This window comes from Antedon bifida, chromosome 4 (genome assembly GCF_963402885.1).
Source record: "Antedon bifida chromosome 4, ecAntBifi1.1, whole genome shotgun sequence".
Taxonomy (NCBI): Eukaryota; Metazoa; Echinodermata; class Crinoidea; order Comatulida; family Antedonidae; genus Antedon; species Antedon bifida.
In genome coordinates, this window is record NC_136229.1 from 6,230,509 (window position 1) to 6,257,136 (window position 26,628).

A 26,628-nucleotide genomic window follows, 5' to 3' on the forward strand; every position below is an offset into this window, starting at 1 on the left:
TACACAAGTACTGCGGTGATGATTTAGAAAGTTGTTAAAGGAAGACTTAGAACAACCTCTTAGAAGCTTGTATTATTACCATTTCCACTTTTAAAGGGCTTCTCTCTCAACTCTACTACTTCCAAGATAAATGTCATTTACCTTTCTTGGCACGAAGAATTCTTCCCAATCGCTGAGCCTCTTGACGTCGTGATCCTCCATGGGATGATATCTGGATTAAAACGTTGGCTTCAGGCAGATCAAAGGAGTTGTCACCAACCTACAGAAACCAAAAACGATTGCCATTATCTCTAAATTGAAGTATATTTGCAATCAATCCATACATAAATGAATGCTTGGTAATACTACAATTGCCCTATCCATATCAATAACAAATGTATGTGGTATAGCCACAAAACATCTCTTTAGCAACATTGGGAGCATAATTATTGGACCTTATAAAATAATTTAAACAAAAAAAAAGTGGAAATATTCATTCACTCCAATGTTTCCTAATAAAATAATAATAATATATCAATAAAGTCATAATTGTTTATATTTCTTTAATAAAAATAAAGAATTCTACAGTACAAACTACAAGGTCAGGTCAGTTTTCATGTGACGGTAGTGCAACAGGAAAGAATCCAAATTGGTCCGATTTTGGCAAAAAAAAAGGAACAATCTTTATTTAAGCCAGTGAGTTGTCAAAGGCCTCTGTGAAAAAGTGGTCAGGTTGAAACCTAAGGATTTCTCTTGGATTCCAGTAATACAACTGTAAAAGGTTCTAAAGTACAGGGGATGTAATTCATTCATATCATCTAAAAGTAGTAAACCCTACTTTCAATTACACAATTTGGAGATTGGCACAGCATATATCTTATGGACCTGGGGGAAGAGAGACTACTATATGACAGTGACACATGTCAAGATGATATTAAACATTATTTGGTTCCATGTAAGTCTCTAAAGCATTTTGAAGAAATCATTGAGGGAAAAATGTAAATATCACATGTAACATTTATCACAGGTTTAAAACAATTATAACTGCATGGATTCAAGGAAATTATAAAAAACAGGTTATCTGAGATCATAAAATCATAATTATTAATGAAGGAAATAATACTAGTTAATGCAGTTTCCTATTGATGAACCAAAAACTAAATGTTTAATTTTTCCTGGTCAAAGATATTTTTATAGTTATGCAAACTAGAACACAGTTAAGAGATCTCAAGATATTCTACAAAATGACTTGGTCAACTCTTCACTTCATCTTTGTAGCAGTGGTTTGTATGTTGGATGTCACTGATGCAAGTAGTGCTGTATGGTGGGAATATACAGCTGCGACAGACAGGCCTAGTTTATATCATCTAGCAATACTACCATCAAGTCAACAGTTTGATGGGAATACTTATAAATATCCTGATATCAATAACATAGTGAATTGTCAACTCTTGATATCTTTCAATTTACCACAAAATGAAGGAATATACACATGTACAGATGGTAAAAATAAACATTATTTAGTTCAATCAAATCTAGTTTATCAGATCGAAGAACCAAAGTCGAAAGCTACATGTGATTATGAGAACATTATTGAAGGTGAACAAGTAAACATTACATGTATCTTAATAAACGAAAACAATGATCACATTGTGGAAGAGGAATATCAAATCACAACTGGATGGATCCAAGGAAGAAATAACAATATACAGTCACATGATGTAATGAGTAACTCAAGGTTTAACCACACTTTGATGGTATATTCTTTTATTGTATTTTTAAGAAGTTGAAAGATTTAATAAAGTACAAATGTTCCACAATAATACTAAATGTTTACCCTCGATTAATTGTGAAAATAAAAAGATTGGATGAAACACCTGAACTAACTCATGTGGATCCAAACTGTTTCAAATGCTATGCAGAAGGTGGATCTGGTAAAATAAAAATTTACAAATGGACTTTAAATGGAGAAGAACGTACAGTGGATGATGACAACCAAGAGAAAGATGAAAGATGCTTTAACAATTTACCAGCTGGTATTTACACTGTCAGATGTCTGGTGAGTACTGATGTTCAGAAAAGATCTAATGAGATACAATTTACAGTCAGAGATGTGGCCTACCCATGCCCAACACAGCATCAGGATATAACAGTCAAAGATGTTATGTCAACAGACACAAAGATCACTACAGTACATCAACAAGAAGACACAGATATTATGTTCACAGGAACAATGAAAATGCCAGTTAGAAATACACACATTCCTCCAAAAACAACTACCCAAGAACATACACCTCAAATTAGAGATATAACTATTATTGTACTTGCAACAACAACTGGCCTACTGCTACTGTTTGTACTAATATTGCTATATATACTTAAAAGAAGACACTATGCGCATTCACAAACTGTGAAGCAAATTCAAAGTAGAGAACATGATGATAATATCAAAACCTCCAGAAGCAAACAAAAAGAAACAGAGGGAAAAGCAAGTTATTACAACATTAAATATAGTGAGAAATTTTCAGAAAGAAAAGACAAAACAGAAGATGAAGAAAGCTACTATAACATAAATGAAGCATCTACAAGCAAACAAGAGAAACTAAGTAAAACAGAAGATGATTCAAGCTATTACGACATTAAACAACAAACCTCAAGACAAGGGAAAGCAAAAACAGAAGAACAAATCTATAACATCAAAGATGATGATCAACCTTCAACAAGCAAGATGAAGGTAACATGTTCTGAATCTCAGAAAACCAGAAACAAAGAACAAAGTACAACTAAAACTGAACATGTTGAGCTCTTTACTAATAACATGTATGGCAGTAGTTTCCAAACATGAGAAACTGCCAAAAAGTAAGAGAGGAAACAGACACTAAACATTGCAAATGTACAACAATTTACAATTCCATTTCGATCTCCCAATCAAATCGTATCGAACTGGTTCAATCCAAATTTATTTACTTTATTAACCACAACAATCCTGGTCCTTTAATTCATCTTCCTCCGCTTCATACTCGGAGAAGTTTTTTCGATTTGGTTTTTCTTTTTATATATGCTTCAACTCCCTTTTTAAATATATTGTCATTTTTTTCTCTCAAAATTAATCGACCAAACTCTCGCAACACCGACTTATTTTCCCTTGCCTGTTGTCGAGTCAACGTAACCAAAAATGGTTTCATTCAAAGATTATCCAAGCTTTTTAATTCAATTTCTATTAAAGATAAGACTATCGATATTTTTTTGACACTTTGTCCCAATTGAAGTCTAAAGTTTTTAAATCGATTTAAGTTTGCCATTTTGTATGTTTCATGTTTTGTATTTTAATGTGCTTTTAATTCTATATTTATATCTAAAGAGTTTTAAGGCATCCTGTAATTGGCGATTTTTTCGCTGTTGGATGTGGTTGAAATAAAAAAAAATTTTTTTAAATAAATAAAATAAAAAAGAAGTATGTATAGTTAAGTTTTAATTTTGTAAAAAAAAATGTCTATTATAGCTCTTCAGGATGGATGGTGACATACCATTTTCTTCAACTTATTATTATGGAAGCTGATAAGTTGTAAATATGAATTCATATACAATCTTTACCTACTGTACCAGATGTTGTGACGCCATATATTGGCCACATTTTTTAAATAGGATTTTTTCTCTGTACCAGATAATCACAAGCGCTCACTTTGTGTACCCCATTTTCTCCCATATTTTAAAATGTTCTTGCATAATCAATTTTCTGCTTTCATATTTTAACATGCATGCAAGTTGCATTTGCGCGGATGACAAGTACAAATCTAGTTTTGTATTTGATTTTGAAAAATAGTTTAGTGATGTAAATAAATAAATTTTAGTCAATGTCAGAAGGAAAAAAATGTTTTGAGACACGTTTGTTGACAATTTTTTTTTGGCTTTAATTGCTAGTAGTATTTTGGAAACATCTCTGCCTATATGTGTATAATTAATACTGGATATAATTTCTTCTTTTGAAATAAATGAAATTTCTCACTCTCATAAAAGTGTACTATATTTTCTTTGTTTTTCTTGTAATGTTTTTGGGTAGAATTACAGCAGTCACGGTGCTACTACAACTACGGTACTTGCATGTTAACAACAATGAAAACTCACTCAGTAGATTTTCCAGTGATGTCACAGTCAATTCACGATAGCTTTACGGCGTGTGAAAATCGAAAATTTCGTAATTGTTCTAGTATGTGCATCCTTCATACATTTTATCATTTTCTAATTAATAAGTTACAAGCTCTTGGTTTAGACACTAGAATTACATTGGTTCATATCTAATACAGATCACAAATTGTTAAAATAAACTTTGCTCATGCTATTGAAATTAATATAGGATACATCACAAGGATACATTTTTTGTCATTGATTTTTTCTAAATATTCAATCATTCAGAAATAATAATTAGTGAAAGTAGACTACTGATCAAATATATAAAAATAGAATCTCTAGATACTCTATAAATCATCTATAATATAAGATCAAGAAATAAGATTAAAGTTTATCAACCGAAAGCAGCATAATAATTTGTTTCCAATTCAGACTACAGGCACAATTTATTTATGTAGAATTCATTTGATCGTATTTTACAAGATCACAATAGTTGAATTACACTAAAATCACATAGAATTTTGAGGAGGTAAATATAGTAGAATGACTAGAGCATTAATTTTTCTCATCTTTGTAGCAGTGGTTTACTTCTCAAGTGTCAGTACTGTACCAGGTAATGTTGTCTCACTCTCACGCGCCTAAACTATTTACTAATAATAATATTCATCATCTAGCAATACTACCAACAAGTAAACAGTTCAAAGGGCAAATTTTTGGAAAATATCCTGACAACAATAATACAGTGAACTGTAATCTGTTTATATATTTTAATGTACAACAAAGTGTTGGAATATATGTCAAGATGATGAGAATAAACATTATGTGGTTCCCACTGAAGTTAGTTGGTTAGCTGGTTTTGAATTTACGTATACGAATATTAAATGTGAAAATTTCAAAAACATTTTTGAAACAGAAGAAGTCATAGTCACATGCACAACAGGATCCCGATCTGCATTAAATACATCATTATTAATGGGATGGAATCAAGGACAATATATGAATATGCAGTTACATGATAATATAAAGAGAAGAACCACCTTATATTTTGATCAGACATTAACTGGTTTCCAAGCTGGAGATGGGGTATTCTTTTGTTGTTCCATGGATGTTCATTTCACACTCATATCATATGAGTGCTACACATTGATACAGAGGGTCTATCCTCAATTAATTGTAAAAATAAAGAGGTTGAACGAATCACCAGAACATGGATACAATGTGGATACAAATTGCTTCAAATGCTACACAGAAGGTGGATCTGGTAATAGTACAATTTACAATTGGACTTTAAATGGAGAAGAAATTACAGATGTTGATGACAACCAAGAGAATGATAAAAGATGTTTTAACAATTTACCAGCTGGTAATTACACTGTCAAGTGTCTGGTGAGTACCGTTGTACAGAACAGGTCAGATGAAACAAATGTGTTTGTTCATCCATCAATTGTGGAAGTAAATGAAAGAGTTGGCTTAACAATTATACTATTGGTATCATCGACAATCATATTTGGGTTTTTTTTAATGGTGTTACTTTACCTACACAAAATAAAACACTACAATAATCCACAGAATATATATTATCATAGAAATAGTGACACTAGTGGCAGCGACAGTGACATTCTAGAGAACAATGATATACAGCAACCAGGACACAATGTGACAATTAGACAAACCTCTAGAAGACAACAGACAGACAGTGAAGTGATATATTATGAGATCAAAGACAATGAGAAACCATCCACAAGTAACAACAGACAAGCAGATTCTCAAATAACTTCACAGATCATGTATAATGCAGTGTATAACACTGATGAAATGGAAGATGTCAAGATTTCTAATAGTAAAATAAATGAATACAGTATTGAATTCACAGATGAAGACAATGAGAGACCATCAACAAGCAACAACAGACAAGCAGATTCTCAAACAACTTCACAGATCATGTATAATGCGGTATATAACACTGATGAAATGGAAGATGTCAAGATTTCTAATAGTAAAATAAATGAATACAGTATTGAATTCACAGATGAACCCTCAACAAGCAGACAGCAAAAGGAAGATGAGCATTTCTTTACTAATGAAACATCTGGAGGCAGTATCAATGTCACAGATGAACCCTCAACAAGCAGACAGCAAAAGGAAGATGAGCATTTCTTTACTAATGAAACATTTGGAGGCAGTATCAATGTCACAGATGAACCCTCAACAAGCAGACAGCAAAAGGAAGATGAACATTTATTTACTAATGAAACATCTGGAGGCAGTATCAATGTCACAGATCAACCCTCAACAAGCAGACAGCAAAAGGAAGATGAGCATTTCTTTACTAATGAAACATCTGGAGACAGTATCAATGTCATAGATGAACCATCGACAAGCATGCAGCAGAAAAAACAAGATCGAACTGAAAACGAAAATAGTTATGAAACTGGAAATAGTATCAAAATCACAGATGAACAACAAAAACACAGTCCGACAGTTAGACAAACCTCAAAAAGCCAACATAAAGACAGTGAAGTGATCTATTATGAGATCAAAGACAATGAGAAACCATCCACAAGCAACAGACAAGCAGAAACAGTAGAAGATGAAATAGATCAAGTCAATATTTTTTATAATAAAACACATGACTATTATAGTATTGATGAAGTGGACAAAACTTAGGATGAAAATGTCTTCAATAATAAATCAAATGAATGCAGTATCGATGTCACAGATGAACTGTCAAGAAGCAGATACCAGAATGAAATAGGTGACACTGAAGATGAAAATGTCTTTAGTAATAAAACAAATGATTGCAGTATCGATGTCATAGGTGAACTTTCAACAAGCAGACAGCAGAAAGAAGTTGAATTAACTGAAGATGAAATTCCTTAATAGTAACACATGACTATAATGTCGATGTCACAGAAAACTCAACAAGCAGACAGCAAAAAGAAGTTGAATTAACTGATGAAATTCATTAATAATAAAAGATGACTACAATATCGATGTCACAGAACGCTTAACAAGACCATACAGCTTAAAATTTCTTCTAACATGAACACTTTCTAAATACCCAGTCAGCTGCAGTTACTAACTAGTTTTGTGTTTACATAAAAGACGGAGCTAATTTTCATATCAATTATCAATATAGTTTAAATATGTAATTTCTAAAAAACGGTAAATTTTATATTTCAAGTATCAAATCTACTGATTGATAAATTAGTAGTAAGTAAAGATAAATAATTTATACATTTGTTAATTCAAGATTATGGGATAAACGTTATGTTGTATATACATTTTGTAGATAACTTTACTAAAAGTTGATTTTAAATTCCTACATAATTGGAAGGTATCAAGCTTTTTTATATAAGTTTATATAAGATTGTTTGTTGTGAATTTTTTTAAAAAGCACCATGTAATATAATATGCTTTTAGCATTTAAAAATAACCTAAGCTTATATATAAGCATACTTTAATCACTAATGGTATGCATATGCACAATTTTTTTAGTAGTAGTTTCCCTAAAACAGACCTAGTAGCAAAACTGATAAAAACATTTTTGATTTTCCAGAAAGTCTAGTGTTTAGAATATATTAGTAAGAAGGAAATTATGAAAAGTCTGAATACTGGAATTTACTAATCGTCAAAAAGTCATGGTTTTTGTTGATTACAGAAAAAGTGTCTAATACCATCAATATATTTTTGTTCGTTAGTATACAAATAATGAATATTTATAAGTAGGATAGAATATTTTCAAGGCGGAGCCGAGTTAAAAATAGATTAGTCAATTTTTCATTGAATTAAAGCATAATTATACTTAGTTTTAAACTCAGTTTTGTACTAGATTTAAATTTAACCTAATATGAAAAAAAGTGATAAAAATAGGCATATATTATTTGTAACTGGTAGTACTATTTTAGAATAGATACTTTTAGATACTCTCATGGCAAAGTATTTGTATAAATAGGACATAATTTCTCCATTTGAATAAATCAAATTTCTTTCTCAGTCATAAAGTGTTCGGTTTGTGTTTTGTTTTCTTACATTAAAAGAATTGATGAGAGGGCAGTATGTACATTTTCTTCTAATTTTCACATATCCCAGAATGCATTGGTTTACAATTATAGAATTATATAAACATAAAAGGGATAGTATCAACTATGGCTATTATACAACCACAGGTTAAACAACCAACATTATCTAAAAATAATATCTGAGGTCATAAAATCATAATATAATGAAGGAAACAATACTTACTGCAGTTTCCTATATTCATTTATAAAACCAAAATGTTTACTTTCCTTGTTGCAACATTATTGGAGGTTATAGTATACAAACTAGAAATCAGTTCTCTATATTAACATTGAGATCTCAAGATATTTTACAAAATGTCTAGGTCAACTCTTCTTCTCATCCTTGTAGCAGTGGTTTGTATGTTGGATGTCATTGTCACTGATGTAAGTAATGCTGTATGGTGGGCATATAGAGCTGAAACAGAGAGCCCAAATTTGTATCGTCTAGCAATACTACCATCAAGTAAACAGTTTGATGGGAATACTCATGGCAAATATCCTGATAACAATAACATAGTGAATTGTCAACTCTCGATATCTTTCAATGTACAAAATGGAATATACACATGTCAAGATGGTGAAAATAAACACTATTTAGTTCCCTCAAGTCATCAAGTTTATCAAATCGATGAACCAAAGTTGAAAGCTTCATGCGATTCTGAGAACATCGTTAAAGGACCACAAGTAAATATCACATGTACTTTAATAAATGAAAACAATCATCAAATTGAGGAAGAGATACATACAATCACAACTGGATGGATCCAAGGAAGAAATAACACTATACAGTCACATGATGTATTATCTAACTCAAGGTTTAACCACACGTTGACTGGTTTCCAAACTGGAGATGGTATATTCTTTTATTGTATTTTTAAAAAGTTTCCTGATTCAATCAAGTATAAATGTTTCACAATAATACTAAATGTTCACCCTCGATTAATTGTGAAAATAAAAAGATTGTATGAAACACATAAACTACTTTTGGATAAAAACTGTTTTAAATGCTATGCAGAAGGTGGATCTGGTAAAATGAAAATTTACAAATGGACTTTAAATGGAGAAGAACGTACAGTGGATGATCACAACCAAGAGAAAGATGAAAGATGCTTTAACAATTTACCAGCTGGTAATCACACTGTGAAGTGTCTGGTGAGTACTGATGTTCAGAAAAGATCTAATGAGATAGAATTTACAGTCAGAGATGTGGCCTACCCATGCCCAACACAGCATCAGGATACAACAGTCGAAGATGTTATGTCAACAGACACAAAGATGACTATGGTACCTCAACAAGAAGCCACAGATATTAAGTTCACAGGAACAATGAAAATGACAGTTAGAAATACATATATTCCACGTGAAACACCTACCCAACAACTTACAACCCAAATTAATAATAAAGAAACCATTTGTAACGATGCTGTTGGCTTACCAACCATACTATTGGCAACATCAACTGCCATATTTGGTTTTGTTATTATTGTGTTACTTTACCTACTTAAGAGAAAACATCAGAAGAAACGAGAACCTGCCATGCACTATCAAAGAAACACTGACAATGTCCAAGACACTTCAAATGTACCACAGACCAGTGCGCAAGAAGAGGTATACTACACAATTGAAGATAAGGCTGAGAATGAGTATACTGATGTGACAGAGAACAATAAACAGTGTACAAATGGAAGCAACAAAGTAGATAAGAATACAAATGATGCAGAAACACCACATTACTTTGTACTTGAATCTTCATAAATTGTTTTTTATAACACATCCACTACTTGCAATGAGCGTACTTTCTGCTAATACAGTAATAACTTACAAGTCAAAGTAAATAACTGTTTCTGCTGTAGCCTCAAAATACCGTAAAGTACTGAATTCAGGGAACATTTTTCTAGTGTAGTGTAGTAGCAAGCAAAAGTTCAAATTATGTTTCCTAATTAAGACTTCAATAAAAATATATTTATTGCTAATCAAACTTTTCAAATGAAAATTTTCCCTGGTATTAGAAAACATGTTGATAATAAAGTGAACCATTTCTGCCCAAATTAATTCTGATGTTGATAAAGATAAGTTTTCATTATAATCAAAATGACTTTCAGTCATAATTCTGAATATACCACCATATTTTCTCCTTACATTAATTTCATATTATTAAAAGGCTTTAATTAAAAAAAAGGTAAAAAAAAAAAAAAATCCCCTCTCCACTTGTAAATAGACATCATAGTTTTTTTTTCTTTTGTGAATTGTAATTTTCCTATTATTTGAAATATGCTGTAATGTAAAGAATTAAATCAAAAGAAAGATGCTTATGTATGTTTGACTTTGGACTTTGTTGCCATTAACAAGTAGTCCCTTTTCACAAAACCAATCCCAAATATTTTAAAGAATGGTGTATTGTTTCATCTTACGCTGATTTCAGGTTATCTATTGACAAACTAAATAACTGTGTCAATGATGTGGATGCATTAAAGTTAAAATTGAATAATGCCAAAACTTAATTTTGTTCTCACCACCTAGATTCAACTTTAGTTCAGTAAATGTGGAAATAAAAATAGGGGGGGGTGCTGTTAACACATCATCTAAGGTTGTTAAAAATGTGCGCGTTCACTTTGATGAACATCTAAATATGAACTTTCTAAAATAAACGCAAATAAAATGTTAATTTTTATTTGAGAAATATTGCGCGTATTAAAAAATACATTGATCAAACAACCTGTACCATTGCATTACAATCATTGGTGGACTTGATTACTGCAATTCACTACTGGCCAATACACCTAAATCTAATATTAACCATATACCAATGAAATTAGAGTGGCTATCAATTGAAAAGCACATAATATTTCAGATTATGGTACAGGTTTACTAATGTATAAATAATATTGCACTATTTTATCAAAGATATTCTCATTAGGTATGAACCAGGTAGAAGTGGTCTTAGGTCTTCCACTGATTCATTAATTTACCTTTTATTGGTGTAATTCATATAATAATAAAGATCTTTTTAATTGCAGTTTAAAATACTGTTTTTACCATGCTTTATGTTCCTTGCGTCACTACCACCTCTGGTGATAGATTCTTCTACCAATAATATTTATCAATCATCAACACTATTATTTTTAACAAAAATTAAAATTACATCTCCAAGTTTAATTGCCTGTAGCCTGGTAACATCTGTGGAGAACCTGAATTGTATTTTTTTTTTGGGTAAATTTTTCTTGTTTTGCTTTTGATGTTGTTTGTACCATTTTGCAAGTGTAAGTGTAAACAGTGCTTAATAAAAAAAATAATATAATGAATCGTCAACTGTCAATATATTGAAGGGCTACATGTGATGTGTGTAACTTTGAAAACATTATTTAATTATAACATATAATTATGTTGCTACACCTACTTAAGAGAAAACATCACAAGAAACAAGAACCTGCCATGCACTATCAAAGAAACATGGTCAGTGTTCCAGCGACCTGTTCAAGCAATGTTATTAGTATATTATTACTGGCGGCTGTGACAAGAACAACAACAATGGGTTTAGAGACGGTGACAACATTAGATATAGCATTAGGAATTATGTAAAACATCACATTATTTGTGCATCAATCATTAAATTGTTTCTTCTTAACTTTTTCTACCACAAATGAATTTACTTATACTACCAATACAAATGCTTTTCTGGATTATTTTATTGTACAGTGTACAGTGGCTAACCAGCAACTTGATTTAATTCAATTCAATTCAATTGAATTAATAGTACCTAGGTATTTAAAGGTAGGTATTTACAGTAATATATTGTGTGCAACAACAAAAACAACCACATTTTCCTGTTCTAGGAATTAGCTATAGTTGAGCTATCAAAGGCAAAGCCAACTACTTCAAGGGAGTGTTGCCAACCCACTTCCGGTGAGAAGAATATCAAACACTGCATTCAGAAGAAACACAATAATTAGATTTGAATTTTAAGATAAATACTCTTTAGTTGTATTTATAAAAAATTAATAATGGGTAATATTAATAAACATCAATATCTAAACCGATTGATTGGTGTTTGGGTATTTTACTTAATTTCAGTTAATTTTGCCCAGTTGACTTGACAAGTTTGCTAAGGTGACTCTACAGCTCACTATGTCGGTCAGTTGGTTGGACGGTCGGTCGGTAAACACTAACTTGAGCACACGACTGCAGCCAAGTATGGCCTTGTTAAATTACAAACATGATAAAGCAGACTATGTATATGTAATTTCAGATCGTTACTTGGCCATGGACCACCTCTTTAAGGGTTCAATAGAAAGTGATCATCAACTCTTAGATTCTATATGGAGAGTCAGATTCTGTGCCATAAGCATTTGGGAACAACATGTAGATTCCAGCAAAAACATTATTATTACATATAATACCATCAGCTTGCCAACACAACAAAAATATTTATGAAATATGAAATTATGAAAATGCTATTAGTTCAACATCTAAGGAAATACATAGGTACTTCTTGTTTCCAATATAATAAATATATAATGCTATATATTAGCAGATTAAAATCATAAAAAAAAAAAACCTTTCAATTACAGATGACAAAAAATAGATTAAATACATTTAAATCATTTAAGATCAAGAAATAAGATAATAATTTGTGAACAACCAAAAGCAAGCACTAGAGTTTGTTTCTGTTTCAGAATCATCACAATTTATTTCTGTAAAAGGTTCAGTTTATTGTGTATTACAAGATTGGCAACTGGAAATATTTACACAAGATCAGGAGACATTTACTTGAAAGCGGTGAAGGCATTGCATAATGGCCAGGTCATCACTTTTTATCATCATTGTAGCGGTGATTTTTCTCCATGTCAGTAACACAACTGTAAAAGGCATTATATATTGGAATTGGAAGGAAAATGGGGTTAGATCACATATTCATCATCTAGCAATACTACCTTCAAGTAAACAGTTCAAAGGTCAAAACAATAATACAGTGAACTGTAATCTGTTTATATATTTTAATGTACAACAAAATGCAGGATTATACACATGTCAAGATGATGAGGATAAACACTATGTGGTTTCTGCTAATGCAAGTTCGCTCGCAATGACAGATTTTTTGGGTACTAGTATTAGGTGTAACAACTTTAAAAACATCATTGAAGACAAGGAAATACAAGTCACATGCTCTTTATATCATAGATATCACACATTAACAGTAACAATGGGATGGATCCAAGGACAATATGTAAATATGGAGTTATATGATGATTTACAAAGTAGTATGTTACTTTTTAACCTAACTTTGACTGGTTTCCAAGCTGGAGATGGTGTATTCTTTTTTTGTCGCATAGATGATTTCACCAAATATCGGTGCTACACATTGATACTGACTGTTCATCCTCGATTAATTGTGAAGATAAGAAGACTGTACAAAACGCAGGAAGTTCATATGGAAACACCAGAAGTCCATTGTTTTAAATGTTACACAGAAGGTGGATCTGGTAATACTACAATTTACAATTGGACTTTAAATGGTGAAGAACTTATTACAGAGGATGATGAAAACCAGGAGAATGATGAAAGATGCTTTGAGAAATTACCAGCTGGAAATTACACTCTCAAGTGTCTGGTGAGTACTGATGTACAGAACAGGTCTGATGAAATATATTTTTTTGTTCAACCCTGCACATCAGCAAATGAAGGAGTCCCTGGCTTAACTACATCAACAATTGGCTTAACAACTAGACTATTGGCAACATCGACAACCTTATTAGGGTTTCTGGTAATTCTGTTGTTTTACCTGCAAAAAAGAAAGCATCACAACAAACCACAAAACGTATATTATCATAGAAATAATGACATCAGTGACAACGACAGTGAGATTCCAGAGGTCAATGGTGTACAACAACAAAGACACAATGTGACAATTGGACAAATCTCAAGAAACCAACAGACAGACAGTGAAGTGATCTATTATGAGATCAAAGACAATGAGAGACCATTAACAAGCAACAACAGACAAACAGATTCTCAAACAACTTCACAGATCATGTATAATGCGATGTATAACACTGATGAAATGGAAGATGAACCCTCAACAAGCAGACAGCAAAAAGAAGATGAACATTTCTTTACTAATGAAACATCTGGAGGCAGTATGAATGTCACAGATGAACCCTCAACAAGCAAGCAGCAGAAAGATTTGGATGGAACTGAAGATGAAAATAGTTATGAAACATCTGGAGGCAGTATCAATGTCACAGATGAACCATCGACAAGCATGCAGCAGAAAGATTTAGATGGAACTGAAGATGACAATAGTTATGAAACATCTGGAGGCAGTATCAATGTCACAGATGAACCCTCAAAAAGCATACAGCAGAAAAAACAAGATGGAACTGAAGATGAAAATAGTTATGACACATCTGGAGACAGTATCAATGTCACAGATGAACCATCGACAAGCATGCAGCAGAAAGATTTGGATGGAACTGAAGATGACAATAGTTACGAAACATCTGGAGGCAGTATCAATGTCACAGATGAACCCTCAAAAAGCATACAGCAGAAAAAACAAGATGGAACTGAAGATGAAAATAGTTATGAAACATCTGGAGACAGTATCAATGTCACAGATGAACCATCGACAAGCATGCAGCAGAAAGATTTGAATGGAACTGAAGATGACAATAGTTACGAAACATCTGGAGGCAGTATCAATGTCACAGATAAATCCTCAACAAGCAAGCAGCAGAAAGATTCGGATGGAACTGAAGATGAAAATAGTTATGAAACATCTGGAGGCAGTATCAATGTCACAGATAAACTATCGACAAGCATGCAGCAGAAAGATTTGGATGGAACTGAAGATGAAAATAGTTATGAAACATCTGGAGGCAGTATCAATGTCACAGATGAATCCTCAACAAGCAAGCAGCAGAAAGATTCGGATGGAACTGAAGATGAAAATAGTTATGAAACATCTGGAAGCAGTATCAATGTCACAGATGAATCCTCAACAAGCAAGCAGCAGAAAGATTCGGATGGAACTGAAGATGAAAATAGTTATGAAACATCTGGAGGCAGTATCAATGTCACAGATGAATCCTTAACAAGCAAGCAGCAGAAAGATTCGGATGGAACTGAAGATGAAAATAGTTATGAACCAGCTGGAGGCAGTATCAATGTCAACGATGAATCATCGACAAGCATGCAGCAGAAAGATTTAGATGGAACTGAAGATGACAATAGTTATGAAACATCTGGAGGCAGTATCAATGTCACAGATGAACCCTCAAAAAGCATACAGCAGAAAAAACAAGATGGAACTGAAGATGAAACTAGTTATGAAACATCTGGAGACAGTATCAATGTCACAGATGAACCATCGACAAGCATGCAGCAGAAAGATTTGGATGGAACTGAAGATGAAAATAGTCACACAACATCTGGAGACAGTGTAAATTTCACAGATCCTTGCATGTTATTATGATACAGTGTATGTTAAAGAACTTCGTAATTTGAATAGAGCAGGGATCGTCTCCTAGTATGCTGATCTGGGTAGGTGCTGCACTACTGGTTGCCGTGGACAGGAGAGGGTCTAATCTGAATTTCCTCAATTTCCAGTTAAGCTCAAGGACAGATGGAACATCAACACCAGGGAAGATAAAAATCTCTTTAGTAATAAATCAATACTACTACAGAACAAAGAGAACAATTAACAAAAGAAATGTAAATATGAAATATTTGTAGTATGAAATTTGAAAAAAAAAACTTTAGCATTTCATTGCCTACTGTAAATATGCATCACTGCTTTGATATATTTTGTAGAAAACTGTGGGTTGACAAAAATAAGGTCACCCAGAATAAACCTCTAGATTAGACAACAAAATTGCTTTTTCTAGGTTTTCATCATGTATAACATAGTTAGTAAAGAAGAAAATTGAAAACCTTCGAACAAAAATAAACAAGATTTATGAAACACCGGCAACAGTCTGCATATCATTTGAAATGATGCAGAACACCACATTACTTGTACTTGAATCTTCTTTTTTCTTCTTCCCTTTTGCTACCACAGATGAATTTACTTTTACCCTACCAAATCCACATACTTTTCTGGATTTTTTTTTATTGTGCAAAAGTGTACTTATTTATTTTAAACAGTCAACTCTCACAAAACTTAACACTATTGTCTGGCATTTTAGAAAATCCTTTTATAGACCCTGTTAAACAAGAAAATTCTGAATTACAAAAGGTTCCTATTATTAAAGAGTCTGGAAGAGTTATAATTTATCAAATTGCGGTAATTTTTGTTGTTTTAGCTGATTTCTGTAAAATCAATTGTCTTGAATACAATACTTATGTGCTTCCTTGTTTCGTTTTGAGAATTATGAAAAATATTTCCTTATATGGTCATCTACTTTAGACCAGCATTTAAATAATAAACTATTTAAAATTATAAATGAATTTAAAAAGATAATTTCCTCAATGGAAAAATGAAATAACAATAATAATTTTAAAATTTAATCTCTTCCCGATTAGTTTCCAGAAATTTATCAAATTGCGGTAAATTGTATGTGTTGAAAAATATTTCCTTATATGGTCATCTACTTTAGACCAGCATTAAATGATAAACTATTTAAAATTATAAATGAATAAGAAAAATAGAAAATAAAACAATGTTTAATATTTCTGAGCTTTTTGTAGTTTGTATATTATTTTATAAAAAAAAAAAAAGTCAAACTGCGAGTGAAAATGATAATTTATAAATCACTTCTAAAGTCAATTATTTAAATTATTATTTATTTTAAACAGTCAACTCTCACAAAACTTAACACTATTGTCTGGCATTTTAGAAAATCCTTTTATAGACCCTGTTAAACAAGAAAATTCTGATTTACAAAAGGTTCCTATTATTAAAGAGTCTGGAAGAGTTATAATTATGTTTGATCTAGCACATAAAAATTACTAGTTACTGTATGTGCTACCGTATTTATTTGGTAAACGTCCCTATAGAACATTGTTTTTGTTTGGAATAAACAGAACCCCCCTCCCCTTTTTAAATAAAAGTATTTCCTCAAATAAACGTCCACCGCATGCATACACACAATATTATATTGTATAATATATTTATATAGTATGATGATCCACAATTTTTTGATACAATTTTTATGTTTTTTCAAATAAATACAATACTTCTAATCCAAAATAATTCTGAATAAAGTTTAAATATAACTGCTGACATATGTAAAAAAAATTGACTATACTACAGTGTTATTTCATCAACACAATTCAACAATAGGCTGCTGAGTTCCACAGATCAAAAGGTTTATCTGTGGCTTTGACACAATTAGTTCCACACCTGTTAACAGACACCGTGCGCCGTGGAGAATATGTTCATAATACAGTACTGTTGGTATTTGTCACAGCCAGACATAAGATCAAAAGACTGTTATGAGTTCCTATCTCGGCAAGGCAAGCTGTGTCATGTTGTTAGATTGCCTATGTTTTATAGATTATGGAAACTCCTGCATACCTTGACATATCGCAAGATTATGTCTGCAATTCAAAATACAGGGGACACAGTAGACATCTCTCCCATGTTTCAATCTGTTGACCTTACATATGTTTATCTGTCCACACCCAACTTTCTTGATTATTGACAACATAAAAAAAGCGTACAATATTGCTATAGCCTGTATTTCTTGAATAACGGATGAACTTTGGTTTTTCCTGATTTGCTATATGGCATGTACACTTGATCGTCCCCACCCGACATGGAGCTCATAGCCCCTGTTCGCCTATTAACCTACAAAATAAAAAAAGTACAGTATATGCGGTTGTGAAGAAATAATGTAGTTGAGCAAAGCTGTTCTATAGACAAAATACGATGATAAAAAAAACAAGGCAGTACAGTACTCCAAAGAAGTGTACATACTCCAACCAATACAGTATTAACTTAGAGGTAAAACACATATGAAACCCATTTAATTTTGTTTAAAAACACACTAATATAATGGGTAATTGCAAGAGGTTCCCATGCATGTGCTGGGCCTTATTTAGAAAAAAAGCCCTGTCTACACTATCAAACTTTATGTGACAAAAACATTTGATGTGCCCATATATGGACATGATGATGTCATATCACTACCATATTTGGGCACATCACACTTTTTTTGTCAAACTAGTTTGATATTGTAGACAGAGCTTTATCCCTCGTTTGCCCCATAGTTTCCTGCTGGGCATTTTTAATAATGATCTGGATCCAGAAATCTAGATTTATCCATGATAATGGCATATGTTATTGTAATAATCCTTCACAACAAAGGTTTTGATATCATTATATTCTAATAAAACCAAAAGGTTTACCTGAGATGAACCAGGTCTTACTTCACCAGCGACCTTCTCTTCTTCAGCATCAGCATCTGTGGCTTCCATAACCTGCTGTAACAGTGCCTGTTGCTCTGCTTTTGTGGAATATTTTAGATTTTCCTTCAGAATAAAATAAAAAATAAATAAAATAAATTGTAAAGTAAGTAAAACTATAAAATGAATGTTCAATCATTTGTTCTATGCCTGACGAATGATTATTAGTTCTGGCTGATAATGATTTTCATTTGGCCCTGTGATTTTTTTAGGTCTTGTCTTGGGATCTTTTGATCTGCAACGACTGATGACCTGACTTAGGTCATTTAGAATCATTGTGCAAATGCAGACAAGTTTAGACGTTCTTCTTTACTCCTAAACACAGTTTTGATGGTTTCTAGGTTCATGCAACAACTGACAACACATCAGGTTGTTCCTGGGTCGTTGGCTTGTTCTTAGGTCATTGGTTGTCGTGAAAAAACCTAATAAAGAAGGTAAACTTCACATTCTGACTGACCTCTTCAATTCCTGCCAATTTGGTAATGACCTTGAAGCTGTATCCTTGGTTGACCAAAAAGCTCTGTCGTTTCATTGAATAGAACATCTCTTGGGTGTCTTGCGATACCAATGTGTAAAAGAATGCATTGTACTCCTCAGCAACAGAGCCTGTAAAAGAAGAAAGTTTACATTTGGCAGTGGTAGGAGGGGTCAGCCATTATAAGCATAAGCTTAAAACTTAAGCAATTCAGATTATACAGACCACTACAGCAGCCACAGTGTATCAGAGTCTTTTATCACACACATTTAGGTAGCCAAATGTCTATTTTTCTATAAATTTTGTCTACAATTTTCTTCTTTTGTTTTAATTATAGATTCTCTCAAACTGGTTCAATACCTTGACATTTTTTACTATTCCCCATTTCTTGTACATAAAGTAAATTTGGTTTTATGGAATTTCCATCAATATTTAACCAATTTTAGGAAATTATAAACTTGTCCAAAAGAATAATTATTGTATACCAAATAAACAAAACAATCAGTATGTCTCTTGTGTGACAGCTCACTATGTTGGTCGGTCGGTCAGTAAACACTAACTTGAGCATGCGACTGCAGCCATGTAATGGCCTTGTTTTACTAACAAGTAACTACTTAGGTGATGATTCAGAAAGTTGTTAAAGGAAAACTCAAAAACAACCTCTTAGAAGCTTGTAATTCCCTTCTTTACTTTGGCTTGACAATGAGCAGCAAGTTATTGATATCGCTTTGGTCCTTGTTGGATGCACATGAAACGGAGCCTCGCATGTGGGTGGGTGGTGGATCGACTCCGCGCGCTGGGGGCCTAAGCCTAGTAAAAAGGTTTGGGAGGTAGGCCTAGGCCTTCTAAATTCGGGTTTTAGAACAAACAAAGTACATTTTAGGTACCTATATTTCAACAACATTAGATATTGAATAAATTAGTATTAGTGTCAATGCTTCGCGTATCCAGGCCGTCGATCATTCACTGACTATCGGGCGGTATACACGTTCTCGATATCGTCTTTCGTGTGTGTTTATGTGACTTCGTGAATATAGAGGCTCCCGACGGCCGTTGAAATAGAATATTGCAATGGCGTTAGTAATTTTCGCTAATTTACCAAGGTATCTTAAAATTTTGTTTTTTCTCAAAATACTATACATTTTGTTTTTATTTGTATGGGCTTGTGTTAATTTGATACATTTAAATACCATGTGTGAATTTTTTGAAAATCAAAAGTCCATGTCATATACCTTTCTTGGCACGTAGAATTCTTCCCAAGCGCTGAGCCTCTTGACGTCGTGATCCTCCATGGGATGATATCTGGATTAAAACGTTGGCTTCAGGCAGATCAAAGGAATTGTCACCAACCTACAAAAACCAAAAACGATTTTACAAAATGTTGCTATGTTGTCACTTTTCCCTAATAAAATAATAATATATCAATAAAGTCATAATTGTTTTTTTATTTCTTTAATAAAAATAAAGAATTCTACAGTAAAAACTACAAGGTAAGGTCAGTTTTCACATGACACTAGTGCAACGGGAAAGAATCCAAATTGGTCCGATTTTGGCAAAAAAAAAGGAACAATCTCTGTTCAAGCCACTGATGTAAATAATGTAAATAAGTAAATTTTAGTCATTGTCAAAAGGGAACAAATGTTTTGAGACGCTTGTTGGCTGACCGGCTGTCTCCCTTAATTCTTTTTTTCTTAATTCTTTAATTGCTAGTACTATTTTGGAGGCATTTCTGGCTATATTTTTTTCTTTTGAATAAAATAAATTTCTCACTGTTATAAAAGTATACTTTTTTTGCTCTGTTTTTCTTGTATTGTTTGTGAGTAGAATTAAAGCAGTACAAAAACACCATAACATAGAATTGATGGCAGTATGAAAGATTTCTACTGATATCAAATATCCCAGAATGCATTGGTTTACATTTACCGGCCAAAAACTATAGCTATTCAACAACCAACATTATCTTAAAATAATATCTGAGGTCATGAAATCATAATATAATGAAGGAAACAATAGTTATACTGCAGTTTCCTATATTCATTTATAAAACCAAAAATGTTTATCTTCCTTCTTGGAACATTGCTAAATCTATTCATGGATGTTATTCTATACAAACTAGAAAATATTATTGCAGAACACTGATTTTCTATTTAGAAACATTAGGAGAGAGTAAAGTTATTCTACAAAATGACTTGGTCAACTCTTCATCTCATCTTTGTAGCACTAGCAGTGGTTTGTAGGTTGGATGTCACTGATGCAAGTACTGCAGTATGGTGGGAATCTACACACAGACCTAATTTGTATCGTCTAGCAATACTACCATCAAGTCAACAGTTTGATGGGAATCCTCGTCAAAAATATCCTGATATCAATAATACAGTGAATTGTCAATTCTTGATATCTTTCAATGTACCACAAAGGTACCATAAAGGAATATACACTTGTCAAGATGGTGAAAATAAACACTATTTAGTTCCATCACATCGAGTTTATCAGATCAAAGAACCAAAGTTGAAAGCTACATGTGATTTTGAGAACATCGTTGAGGGTGAACAAGAAAACATCTTGTGTATCTTAAAAAATGAAAAATTTGATCAAATTGAGGGAGAGATACATAACATCACAACTGGATGGATCCAAGGAAGAAATATCATTATAAAGTCACATGATGTAATGGCTAACTCAAGTTTCACCCACATGTTGACTGGTTTCCAACCTGGAGATGGTATATTCTTTTATTGTATTTTTAAGTTTGAACATTTAATAATGAAGTGCTCCACAATAATACTAAATGTTCACTCTCGATTATATGTGAAAATAAAAAGATTAGATAAAACATCTGAACTATGTAATGTGGATACAAACTGTTTCAAATGCTACACAGAAGGTGGATCTGGAAGTAAGAAAATTTACAGTTGGACTTTAAATGGTAAAGAAATTACAGTGGATGATGACAACCAGGAGCATGCTGAAAGATGCTTTAACAATTTAACAGCAGGTATTTACACTGTCAAGTGTCTGGTGAGTACTGTGCAGGACAGCTCAGATGAGATAGAGTTTACAGTCAAAGATTTTATCTTCAAACCTATTCCTCTTTCTAAATTAATTGTAAAAGTAAAAAGGTATGAATTACCAGAAGACCATGTGAATAAAAATTGCTTTAAGTGCTTTACAGAAGGTGGATCTAGTGATAAAATGTACAACTGGATTTTAAATAGAGAAGAAATTATAGAGGATGATGACAATCTAGAGAAAGATGAACAATGCTTTAACAATTTAACAGCAGGTATTTACACTGTCAAGTGTCTGGTGAGTACTGAGGTGCAGAACAGTTCACATGAGATAGAGTTTACAGTCAAGGGTGTTGAGCCAAGAGCTATACCGATCAATCAAGAAAAGCATAATAAAGATTTAACTATTATTATACTTGGAACAACAACTGGCCTACTGCTACTGTTTGTACTAATATTGCTATATATACTTAAAAGAAGACACTATGCACATTCACAAACTGTGAAGCAAATTCAAAGTAGACAACATGATGATAATATCAAAACCACCAGAAGCAAACAAAAAGAAACAGAGGGAAAAGCAAGTTGTTACAACATCAAAGATAGTGAGAAACATAACATAAATGAAGCATCTACCAGTAAACAAGAGAGGAAAACAGAAGATGATTCAAGCTATTACAACATTAAACAACAAACCACCAACAAAGAGAAAGACAAAACAGAAGAACAAATCTATTATAACATCAAAGATGATGATCAACCTTCAACAAGCAAGATGAAGGTAACAGGTTCTGAATCTCAGAAAACCAGAAACAAAGAACAAAGTACAACTAAAACTGAACATGTTGAGCTCTTCACTAATAACATGTATGGCAGTAGTTTCCAAAAATGAGAAACTGCCAAAAAGTAAGAGAGGAAACAGACACTAAACATTGCAAATGTACAACAATTTACAATTCCATTTCGATCTCCCAATCAAATCGTATCGAACTGGTTCAATCCAAATTTATTTACTTTATTAACCACAACAATCCTGGTCCTTTAATTCATCTTCCTCCGCTTCATACTCGGAGAAGTTTTTTCGATTTGGTTTTTCTTTTTATATATGCTTTAACTCCCTTTTTAAATATATTGTCATTTTTTTCTCTCAAAATTAATCGACCAAACTCTCGCAACACCGACTTATTTTCCCTTGCCCGTTGTCGAGTCAACGTAACCAAAAATGGTTTCATTCAAAGATTATCCAAGCTTTTTAATTCAATTTCTATTAAAGATAAGACTATCGATATTTTTTTGACACTTTGTCTTAATTGAAGTCTAAAGTTTTTAAATCGATTTAAGTTTGCCATTTTGTATGTTTCATGTTTTGTATTTTAATGTGCTTTTAATTCTATATTTATATCTAAAGAGTTTTAAGGCATCCTGTAATTGGCGATTTTTTCGATGTTGGATGTGGTTGAAATAAAAAAAAAAAATAAATAAATAAATAAAATAAAAAAGAAGTATGTATAGTTAAGTTTTAATTTTGTAATGTCTATTATAGCTCTTCAGGATGGATGGTGACATACCATATTACTTACATTTTTTAAATAGGATTTTTTCTCTGTACCAGATAATCACAAAGAGCGCATCTCACTTTGTGTACCCCATTTTCTCCCATATTTTAAAATGTTCTTGCATAATCAATTTTCTGCTTTCATATTTTAACATGCATGCAAGTTGCATTTGCGCGGATGACAATTGTACAAATCTAGTTTTGTATTCGATTTTGAAAAATAGATTAGTGATGTAAATAAATAAATTTTAGTCAATGTCAGAAGGGAACAAATGTTTTGAGACACTTGTTTGTTGACAATTTTTTTTTTTATTCTTTAATTGCTAGTATTATTTTGGAAACATCTTTGCCTATATGTGTATAATTAATACGGATATAATTTCTTCTTTTGAATAAATGAAATTTCTCACTCTCATAAAAGTGTACTATTTTATCTTTGTTTTACTTGTAATGTTTTTGGGTAGAATTACAGCAGTCACGGTGCTACTACAACTACGGTACTTGCATGTTAACAACAATGAAAACTCACTCAGTAGATTTTCCAGTGATGTCACAGTCAATTCACGATAGCTTTACGGCGTGTGAAAATCGAAAATTTCGTAATTGTTCTAGTATGTGCATCCTTCATACATTTTATCATTTTCTAATTAATAAGTTACAAGCTCTTGGTTTAGACACTAGAATTACATTGGTTCATATCTAATACAGATCACAAATTGTTAAAATAAACTTTGCTCATGCTATTGAAATTAATATAGGATACATCACAAGGATACATTTTTTGTCATTGATTTTTTCTAAATATTCAATCATTCAGAAATAATAATTAGTGAAAGTAGACTACTGATCAAATATATAAAAATAGAATCTCTAGATACTCTATAAATCATCTATAATATAAGATCAAGAAATAAGATAAATGTTTATCAACCGAAAGCAGCATAATAATTTGTTTCCAATTCAGACTACAGGCACAATTTATTTATATAGAATTCATTTGATCGTATTTTACAAGATCACAATAGTTGAATTACACTAAAATCACATAGAATTTTGAGGAGGTAAATATAGTAGAATGACTAGAGCATTAATTTTTCTCATCTTTGTAGCAGTGGTTTACTTCTCAAGTGTCAGTACTGTACCAGGTAATGTTGTCTCACTCTCACGCGCCTAAACTATTTACTAATAATAATATTCATCATCTAGCAATACTACCAACAAGTAAACAGTTCAAAGGGCAAATTTTTGGAAAATATCCTGACAACAATAATACAGTGAACTGTAATCTGTTTATATATTTTAATGTACAACAAAGTGTTGGAATATACTTATGTCAAGATGATGAGGATAAACATTATGTGGTTCCCACTGAAGTTAGTTGGTTAGCTGGTTTTGAATTTACGTATACGAATATTAAATGTGAAAATTTCAAAAACATTTTTGAAACAGAAGAAGTCATAGTCACATGCACAACAGGATCCCGATCTGCATTAAATACATCATTATTAATGGGATGGAATCAAGGACAATATATGAATATGCAGTTACATGATAATATAAAGAGAAGAACCACCTTATATTTTGATCAGACATTAACTGGTTTCCAAGCTGGAGATGGGGTATTCTTTTGTTGTTCCATGGATGTTCATTTCACACTCATATCATATGAGTGCTACACATTGATACAGAGGGTCTATCCTCAATTAATTGTAAAAATAAAGAGGTTGAACGAATCACCAGAACATGGATACAATGTGGATACAAATTGCTTCAAATGCTACACAGAAGGTGGATCTGGTAATAGTACAATTTACAATTGGACTTTAAATGGAGAAGAAATTACAGATGTTGATGACAACCAAGAGAATGATAAAAGATGTTTTAACAATTTACCAGCTGGTAATTACACTGTCAAGTGTCTGGTGAGTACCGTTGTACAGAACAGGTCAGATGAAACAAATGTGTTTGTTCATCCATCAATTGTGGAAGTAAATGAAAGAGTTCCAGGCTTAGCTTTGGCAACATCAACAGCTGGCTTAACAATTATACTATTGGTATCATCGACAATCATATTTGGGTTTTTTTTAATGGTGTTACTTTACCTACACAAAATAAAACACTACAATAATCCACAGAATATATATTATCATAGAAATAGTGACACTAGTGGCAGTGACAGTGACATTCTAGAGAACAATGATATACAGCAACCAGGACACAATGTGACAATTAGACAAACCTCTAGAAGACAACAGACAGACAGTGAAGTGATATATTATGAGATCAAAGACAATGAGAAACCATCCACAAGTAACAACAGACAAGCAGATTCTCAAATAACTTCACAGATCATGTATAATGCAGTGTATAACACTGATGAAATGGAAGATGTCAAGATTTCTAATAGTAAAATAAATGAATACAGTATTGAATTGAATCAATGTCACAGATCAACCCTCAACAAGCAGACAGCAAAAGGAAGATGAGCATTTCTTTACTAATGAAACATCTGGAGGCAGAATCAATGTCACAGATCAACCCTCAACAAGCAGACAGCAAAAGGAAGATGAGCATTTCTTTACTAATGAAACATCTGGAGACAGTATCAATGTCATAGATGAACCATCGACAAGCATGCAGCAGAAAAAACAAGATCGAACTGAAAACGAAAATAGTTATGAAACTGGAAATAGTATCAAAATCACAGATGAACAACAAAAACACAGTACGACAGTTAGACAAACCTCAAAAAGCCAACATAAAGACAGTGAAGTGATCTATTATGAGATCAAAGACAATGAGAAACCATCCACAAGCAACAGACAAGCAGAAACAGTAGAAGATGAAATAGATCAAGTCAATATTTTTTATAATAAAACACATGACTATTATAGTATTGATGAAGTGGACAAAACTTAGGATGAAAATGTCTTCAATAATAAATCAAATGAATGCAGTATCGATGTCACAGATGAACTGTCAAGAAGCAGATACCAGAATGAAATAGGTGACACTGAA

The 26,628-nt window shown here is 32.3% G+C and overlaps 1 protein-coding gene across 5 annotated transcripts in view; it reads right to left on the reverse strand.

Moving 5' to 3' along the window:
* LOC144841290 (general transcription and DNA repair factor IIH helicase/translocase subunit XPB-like) overlaps positions 1–26,628 on the reverse strand; it is a 76,633-nt gene that overhangs the window by 21,392 nt on the left and 28,613 nt on the right. For 2 of the 5 annotated variants that reach the window (XR_013612008.1, XR_013612007.1), the window contains exons 16-19: positions 20,280–20,397; positions 19,030–19,178; positions 18,516–18,638; positions 17,765–17,955 (exon numbers count right to left, since the gene is read on the reverse strand). Coding sequence is in view for 3 of the 5 variants with exons in the window: in XM_078697569.1 (XP_078553695.1) it covers positions 17,836–17,955; positions 18,516–18,638; positions 19,030–19,178; positions 20,280–20,397 (510 nt within the window). In the remaining 2 variants the exon portion in view is untranslated. Of the gene's footprint in view, positions 1–141; positions 260–16,932; positions 17,956–18,515; positions 18,639–19,029; positions 19,179–20,279; positions 20,398–26,628 lie in introns of those variants that run through there. The other 3 variants (XM_078697570.1, XM_078697568.1, XM_078697569.1) reach the window with 2 other exon arrangements.